Genomic DNA, 9,015 nt, shown 5'->3' on the forward strand with positions numbered 1-9,015 from the left:
TTATAATGACTGTTTTCAATTAAAACATAATAGAGTCAAATATAATATCGTACTGATTGTAATTTTATTTAACAAATAAAAAGGTTATTGACATCTGACAAGTACTAAATTTATTTTAATTTTTAAGAGAAAAATTTTAAATACAAAAGATAATGTCATTTTAATTTTCATACCTATATAAATTATTAACCAATAATAATATATTTTTTTATTTATATTGTTACAATATTAATAATTAATAACTTCAATTGAATTTAAAGTTTGAGACAAAAACAGGGTATTTTTTTCACTTTTTAATTATAAAAAAATTTTATTTACATTGAAAGAAAAATTAAACATTCAATCAATTATTTTGAAAGCTTCTTTTTTACTGACAGTCAATGAAAGAAGCTGTTGCATGACATCTCTCTTCACTTAGGGTTTAGAGAAGTTTAGGAAAGATAAAAAAAAAAAAAAAAGGAAATCAGCTGACATCAATCAACAGAAACACGTGGGTACTGGGATGAATGTTTGTTTGTTGTTGGTTATTGCAAAAACCAAAATTCAAATTTGAATGAATCAGACTCAATTAAACCAAAACTTGATTATAGTGGAAATTTTATTTTAATTTTAATTTCATGAAATATGGAAGAGTTTACAAAAAAACGTAAATTAGAATTAAAAAACACTTTTGTTGAAAAATACAAGTTTAAAAGTGAAATTGACGAAAAAAACAATGAGGTTAGTTGAAAATACAGTTGTAGTAAAAAACATGCTTGTAGATTAATTATTAAATTAGTGCTGTTAAATATAAATATTTATGATTTTTTTTAGATAGACTATCAGATTCATGATTATTCATACGCCAAAAATATAATAATTGACCATCTTAATGATGATTGTCTGGCTGAAATATTCATGTATGTGCCAGTATGTGAAAGACAAAAAATTGCATTGGGTATGATAATTACAATATCAATTAAAATTGATTAAACGAATTACTTAGTAATAATAATTATATTTATTTTTTAGTGTGTCAAAAATGGAAAAGAGTCCTTGATTCTTGCGGTAATGTCAAAAAACTTGAACTAACTCATTGGGAATATGATGAGGATTCATCTTGTTTAAAGAATTATCCAACACTCGATGGACAATTTACTTTTTTAAAATCATTGATATATAAATGTGGTCGTTATTTAACAAAATTAGACTTGACAGCTTATCGTCATTGTAACATTGTGCCAGTTATTAATGAATGTTGTCCAAACCTTATGGAACTTCGATTGAGATTCACCTTCATTGACGATGTGTTATTATATAATGCATTTTCACGTCTATCTAAGCTCAAAGTATTAGCAATTATATTTCAAGACATTAATGATGAATTTATACCTCTTAATCTAATCTATTCATTAAGAAACGTTGCTGATACATTGACTGATCTGGTTCTGTTAAGCTGGAAAAAAAAAGAGTGTGGCTACTGTATTTTTCCAGAAGAAACTGATTGTGTAAGTTAAACTTTATATCTATATTACCAAAAAAAAAATATTATTTTTATTAATTTTACTTGTAATAATTGCGTTTGCAGGTGATTCGTGAATCAAAGGTCCTGAAAAGAGTTGATATTAGTGGTATAATACTTTCCACAGATCTTCAAATCTATCTGTATCATGAGATGTCACTATTCTCTAATCATGATGTTTTTTTTCACTCAGCTGGGACGGTTCCGTTTGAAAATATCAAGGAATTACGTTTGGATAAATTAAAAATTTCAGATTATGGTCTGTATACTATTGCCAATAACTTGGAGCATTTAACAATGTTACACATGTCTTGGAGAAATATAACTAATGTTGGTATTGCAACAATTTCAAAGATGAAATTAAAAATTCTTTCTTTTGTCGGCCCTAATACTACTATTGATATTTCATCAATCATCTTGATCAAAAACCTTTTGACAATAAGTTTTACACACAGCAATAAAATTACTGACGATTGGGCCATAAAAATTCTTGAAAATTTACCAAAGCTGGAACGGTTTTTCGTTATGGACACAAGTGTAACTGTTGAATTTCTAAAAAAAGCAGCAGAAATATCAAGCAATCGAAAAATACCTTTGCATATTGGTGTTACATTAAAGTGTGATATAAAACAATATGAATCGTCATATTTAACGATTGAGCATTTTACAGACTATAGTATATAATGCTAGATTAATAAAATAATTAATTTTCAATTTCAAAATATAACATGAAAGTACATCAAGTAAATGTAACTATCATAGATTTAAGAAAAGAAGAAATTTATAATGACTGTTTTCAATTAAAATATAATAGAGTCAAATGTAATATCATACTGACTTTAATTTTATTTAAAAAATAAAAGGTTATTGACAAGTACTAAATTTATTTCAATTTTTAAGAAAAATATTTAAAAAAAATAAGAAAACAAGGTTTGATCATTGTGACTAGGGAATGGTGATCAAAAAAATTAGGAAATTAAAGTAGGATATAATTCTTGAAGAGAGTTTGATCTTCCAGTGCAATGCAATTAAATTTTTATCATATAAAATTTATTAGTTTTGATGGTATTTAGGATAACTGGAAATAAAATTAAAATACTAATTCGATTTAGTATCAACTTGGTGACACAATAAAGATCATCATTGAAATACATAAATATAAATTTGTCAAATAAATATGAATATTTTTATAGTCATGATTTTTATGCAGTTATAATATTTATTTATATAGATTTTTTGTTGTTTATTTTTTTGCTTCGGAAAATTATTAATATTTTTCTAGTTTTTTTTTTTCAATTTAAATTATAATAGAATAATAACAAATTATAAGACATTATTTTCTTTTTTTTTTTTAACTTTAAATTTACTGATCGATAACATGAATTATCATTTAATATATTTTTTTATTTATATTGTTACAATATTATTAATTAATAACTTCAATTGAATTTAAAGTTTGAGACAAAAACAGGGTATTTTTTTCACTTTTTAATTATAAAAAAATTTTATTTACATTGAAAGAAAAATTAAACATTCAATCAATTATTTTGAAAGCTTTTTTTTTTACTGACAGTCAATGAAAGAAGCTGTTGCATGACATCTCTCTTCACTTAGGGTTTAGAGAAGTTTAGGAAAGATAAAAAAAAAAAAAAAGGAAATCAGCTGACATCAATCAACAGAAACACGTGGGTACTGGGATGAATGTTTGTTGTTGGTTATTGCAAAAACCAAAATTTAAATTTGAATGAATCAGACTCAATTAAACCAAAACTTGATTATAGTGGATATTTTATTTTAATTTTAATTTCATGAAATATGAAAGAGTTTACAAAAAAAAGTAAATTAGAATTAAAAAACACTTTTGTTGAAAAATACAAGTTTAAAAGTGAAATTTCAACATGTTACTTTAACGAAAAAAACAATGAGGTTAGTTGAAAATACAGTTGTAGTAAAAAACATGCTTGTAGATTAATTATTAAATTAGTGCTGTTAAATATAAATATTTATGATTTTTTTTAGATAGACTATCAGATTCATGATTATTCATACGCCAAAAATATAATAATTGACCATCTCAATGATGATTGTCTGGCTGAAATATTCATGTATGTGCCAGCATGTGAAAGACCAAAAATTGCATTGGGTATGCGATAATAAAAATATCAATTAATTAATTAAAAAATTGATTCACTTATGATAATTAATATATTTATTTTTAGTATGTCAAAAATGGAAAGGAGCCCTTGATCATTCTTGGAGTAATGTCAAAAAACTTGAACTCACTTACTGGGAATATGATGAGTATCCAACTTGTTTAAAGAAATATCCAACACTCGATGGACAATTTACTTTTTTGAAAACACTGATATATAAATGTGGTCGTTATTTAACAAAATTAGACTTGACAGCTTATAGTCATTGTAACATAGTGCCAGTTATTAATGAATATTGTCCAAACCTTGTGGAACTTCGATTGAGATTCACCTCCATTGACCGTGTGATATTATATGATGCATTTTCACGTCTATGCAAGCTTAAAGTATTAGCAATTATATTTCAAAATTTCAATGATAAATTTGTACCTCATATTTTAATCTACTCATTAAAAAACGTTGCTGATACATTGACTGATTTGATTCTGTTAAATTGGAAAGAAAAAGAGCGTGACTCCTGCCAATTTTCAGAAGAAACCATTTGTGTAAGTTACACTAAATAAATATCTATATTACAAAAAAAAAAAAAATTCAAAAATATTCTTTTACTTATTAATTGCGTTTGCAGGTGATTCGTGAATTGAAAGCTCTGAAAAGAGTTGATATTAGTGGTATAATACCTACCAAAGATCTTCACGAATATCTGTATGATAAGATGTTAGTATATGCTGATCATGACGGTTACTTGCGCTTAGTTCAGACGTTTCAGTTCGAAAATATGCAAAATATCACGCAATTACATTTGCTTGAATTGAAAATTACAGATGATGGTCTATATACTATTGCCAATAGCTTGAAGCAATTAACAAAGTTATACATGTATTGGAATGATATAACTAATGTTGGTATTGTAACGATTTCAAAGATGAATGTAAAAATTCTTTTTTTTTTCGGCCATAATACCACTATTGATTCTTCATCAATCATCTTTCTGAAAAACCTGAGGATAATAAGTTTTGAATTCAACAATAAAATTAATGACGATTTAGCCATTGAAGTTCTGAAAAATTCACCAGAGCTGGAAAAAATTTTTTTTGTGGGGACAAGTGTAACTGTTGAATTTCTCAAAAAAGCAGCAGAAATATCAAACAATCGAAAAATACCTTTGTATATACTTGTTACATTAAAGTGTGATAAAAAAAAAATAGAATTGCCATATCTAACAATTGATCAATATAGCATATAATGCTAGATTAATAAAATAATTGATTTTCAATTTTAAAAATTTTAAAATTAAAATATAATGAAAGTACATCAAGTAAATGTAATAATCATAGATTTAAGAAAAAAAAAAGATTATAATAACTATGTTCAATTAAAATATAATATCATACTGAATTTAATTTTATTTAAAAAATGAAAAGGTTATTGAGAACTGACAAGTACTAAATTTATTTTAATTTGTGCAATGCAATTAAATTTTCATCATATAAAATTTATTGATTTTGATGGTATTTGGAATAACTGGAAATAAAATTAAAATACTTATTCGATTTAGTATCAACTTGGTGACACAATAAAGATCATCATTGAAAAAAAATATAAATTTGTCAAATAAATATGAATATTTTTATAGTCATGACTATTATGCAGTTATAATATTTATTTATATAGATTTTTTGTTGTTTATTTTTTTGCTTCGGAAAATTATTAATATTTTTCTAGTTTTTTTTTTTTTAATTTAATTTAAATTATAATAATATAATAACAAATTAAGACATTATTTTCTTTTTTTTTTTTTAACTTTAAATTTACTGATCGATAACATGAATTATCATTTAATATATTTTTTTATTTATATTGTTACAATATTAATAATTAATAACTTCAATTGAATTTAAAGTTTGAGACAAAAACAGGGTATTTTTTTCACTTTTTAATTATAAAAAAATTTTATTTACATTGAAAGAAAAATTAAACATTCAATCAATTATTTTGAAAGATTTTTTTTTACTGACAGTCAATGAAAGAAGCTGTTGCATGACATCTCTCTTCACTTAGGGTTTAGCAGGGTTTAGAGAAGTTTAGGAAAGATAAAAAAAAAAAAAAAGGAAATCAGCTGACATCAATCAACAGAAACACGTGGGTACTGGGATGAATGTTTGTTTGTTGTTGGGTTGTTGGTTATTGCAAAAACCAAAATTCAAATTTGAATGAATCAGACTCAATTAAACCAAAACTTGATTATAGTGGATATTTTATTTTAATTTTAATTTCATGAAATATGGAAGAGTTTACAAAAAAACGTCAATTAGAATTAAAAAACACTGTTGTTAAAAAATACAGGCTTAAAAGTGGAATTTTAACACGTTACTTTAACGAAAAAAACAATGAGGTTAGTAGAAAGTACAGCTGTAGTAAAAAACATGCTTGTAGATTAATTATTCAATTATTGCTGTTAAATATAAATATTTATGATTTTTTTTAGATAGACTATCAGATTCATGATTATTCATACGCCAAAAATATAATAATTGACCATCTTAATGATGATTGTCTGGCTGAAATATTCATGTATGTGCCAGTATGTGAAAGACAAAAAATTGCATTGGGTATGATAATTACAATATCAATTAAAATTGATTAAACGAATTACTTAGTAATAATAATTATATTTATTTTTTAGTATGTCAAAAATGGAAAAGAGCCCTTGATTATTCTTGGAGTAACGTCAAAAAATTTGAACTAACTCACTGGGAATATAATGAGTATCCAACTTGTTTCAAGAATTATCCAAAACTCTATGAACAATTTACTTTTTTAAAATCATTGATATATAAATGTGGTCGTTATTTAACAAAATTAGACTTGACAGCTTATCGTCATTGTAACATTGTGCCAGTTATTAATGAATGTTGTCCAAACCTTGTGGAACTTCGATTGAGATTCACCTTCATTGACGATGTCTTATTATATAATGCATTTTCACGTCTATCTAAGCTCAAAGTATTAGCAATTATATTTCAAGACATTAATGATAAATTTATACCTCTTAATCTAATCTATTCATTAAGAAACGTTGCTGATACATTGACTGATCTGGTTCTGTTAAATTGGAAAGAAAAAGAGCGTGACTCTTGCCAATTTTCAGAAGAAACCATTTGTGTAAGTTACACTAAATAAATATCTATATTACAAAAAAAAAAAAAAATCAAAAATATTCTTTTACTTATTAATTGCGTTTGCAGGTGATTCGTGAATTGAAGGCTCTGAAAAGAGTTGATATTAGTGGTATAATACCTACCGAAGATCTTCGCGAATATCTGTATGATAAGATGTTAGTATATACTGATCATGACGTTTACTTGGGCTTAGTTCAGACGTTTCAGTTCGAAAATATGCAAAATATCACGCAATTACATTTGCTTGAATTGAAAATTACAGATGATGGTCTATATACTATTGCCAATAGCTTGAAGCAAGTAACAAAGTTATACATGTATTGGAATGATATAACTAATGTTGGTATTGTAACAATTTCAAAGATGAATGTGAAAGATCTTTTTTTTTTCGGCCATAATACCACTATTGATTCTTCATCAATCATCTTTCTGAAAAACCTGAGGATAGTAAGTTTTGAATTCAACAATAAAATTAATGACGATTCAGCCATTAAAGTTCTTAAAAATTCACCAGAGCTGGAAGAAATTTGTTTTGTGGGGACAAGTGTAACTGTTGAATTTCTCAAAAAAGCAGCAGAAATGTCAAGCAAACGAAAAATACCTTTGTATATACTTGTTACATTAAAGTGTGATAAAAAAAAAATAGAATTGCCATATCTAACAATTGATCAATATAGCATATAATGCTAGATTAATAAAATAATTGATTTTCAATTTTAAAAATTTTAAAATTAAAATATAACATGAAAGTACATCAAGTAAATGTAATAATCATAGATTTAAGAAAAAAAAAAGATTATAATAACTATGTTCAATTAAAATATAATATCATACTGAATTTAATTTTATTTAAGAAATGAAAAGGTTATTGAGAACTGACAAGTACTAAATTTTATTTAAATTTGTGCAATGCAATTAAATTTTTATCATATAAAATTTATTGATTTTGATGGTATTTGGGATAACTGGAAATAAAATTAAAATACTTATTCGATTTAGTATCAACTTGGTGACACAATAAAGATCATCATTGAAAAAGAATATTAATTTGTCAAATAAATATGAATATTTTTATAGTCACTATTTTTATAGTGACTATTATGCAGTTATAATATTTATTTATATAGATTTTTTGTTGTTTATTTTTTTGCTTCGGAAAATTATTAATACTTATCTATTTTTTTTTTTTTTAATTTAATTTAAATTATAATAATATAATAACAAATTAAGACATTATTTTCTTTTTTTTTTTAACTTTAAATTTACTGATCGATAACATGAATTATCATTTAATATATTTTTTTATTTATATTGTTACAATATTAATAATTAATAACTTCAATTGAATTCACAGTTTGAGACGAAAACAGCGTATTTTTTTTCACTTTTAAATTAAAAAAAATTAAATTCATATTGAAAGAAAAATTAAATAAATGAACTTTGGCAACACAAATGTTGGCAGCAACATTTTTCTCTTTCATTCAATCAATTATTTTGTTTTTTTTTTTTTACATTTTTCGTTTGTTTTAATAACATGATTATTATCAATTAATTTTTTTTTTTTTATCATTCATTCGCTGTACACACACACGTAAATAATTTCCAAAGTATAAAAACTGTGGCAACTTAAAAAAAAAAAATAATTAATAACAAGTAGTGTCAATAATTACCCTTAATATAATTTAAGTGTAATTATTTATTTATTTTTTTTTTTTCATTTAATTTGGTATTTAATTATTACTTTTCGTCATTTTTTTTTTATTATTTTCCAAATTTTTCCAACACAGAAATATTTATAATGATAAATTTTCTGTTTTTAAATTTAATAAACCATTACAATTATTATTAATTTATTTTTTTTTATATTTTGTTGGGTTTTTTTTTTTATTTCATTTTTTTTTTTCTTTTCTGTTTTTTTATTTCATGCCCGTATACAGTTGCCGTTAATATAATTATTTATTTATACATATATATTTTTTTTAATCAAGAAAATTAATTATTTTTTTTTTTCGAAATAAACTAAAATAGGAAGAAATTTATTTTTTTTTCCACAGACATTTAACATTTGAAATTCGTGTTTTTCATAATTATAAATTTACATTTTTTTTTTTTTTTAAATCTTATCTTTATCATGAAGAAAAAAAAAAAAAACAAATAACACAACATTTTTTTTTTTAAT

General features: G+C 23.7%; 1 protein-coding gene across 1 annotated transcript; it reads left to right on the forward strand.

Annotated features, from left to right (window-relative positions):
• Positions 1–897: 897 nt before the first annotated feature.
• LOC122854040 lies at positions 898–7,102 on the forward strand. Its single transcript, XM_044154451.1, has 7 exons — positions 898–937; positions 1,012–1,101; positions 1,189–1,487; positions 3,521–3,644; positions 3,721–4,199; positions 6,903–6,991; positions 7,099–7,102. Exons 1-7 carry the CDS (start codon positions 898–900, stop codon positions 7,100–7,102), a joined length of 1,125 nt encoding a protein of 374 aa, XP_044010386.1.
• Positions 7,103–9,015: the final 1,913 nt, after the last annotated feature.

This window comes from Aphidius gifuensis, linkage group LG4 (assembly GCF_014905175.1).
Source record: "Aphidius gifuensis isolate YNYX2018 linkage group LG4, ASM1490517v1, whole genome shotgun sequence".
NCBI classification, from domain to species: domain Eukaryota; kingdom Metazoa; phylum Arthropoda; class Insecta; order Hymenoptera; family Braconidae; genus Aphidius; species Aphidius gifuensis.

Bases quoted from the DNA above. Each gene is read 5' to 3' on its own strand.
- LOC122854040 (XM_044154451.1), top strand. From the start codon at position 898: ATGTATGTGCCAGTATGTGAAAGACAAAAAATTGCATTGG. The intron at 1,102-1,188 runs GTTTAAAGAATT...TAACAAAATTAG, and splicing joins ATATGATGAGGATTCATCTT to ACTTGACAGCTTATCGTCAT. The intron at 1,488-3,520 runs GTAAGTTAAACT...GATTTTTTTTAG, and splicing joins TTCCAGAAGAAACTGATTGT to ATAGACTATCAGATTCATGA.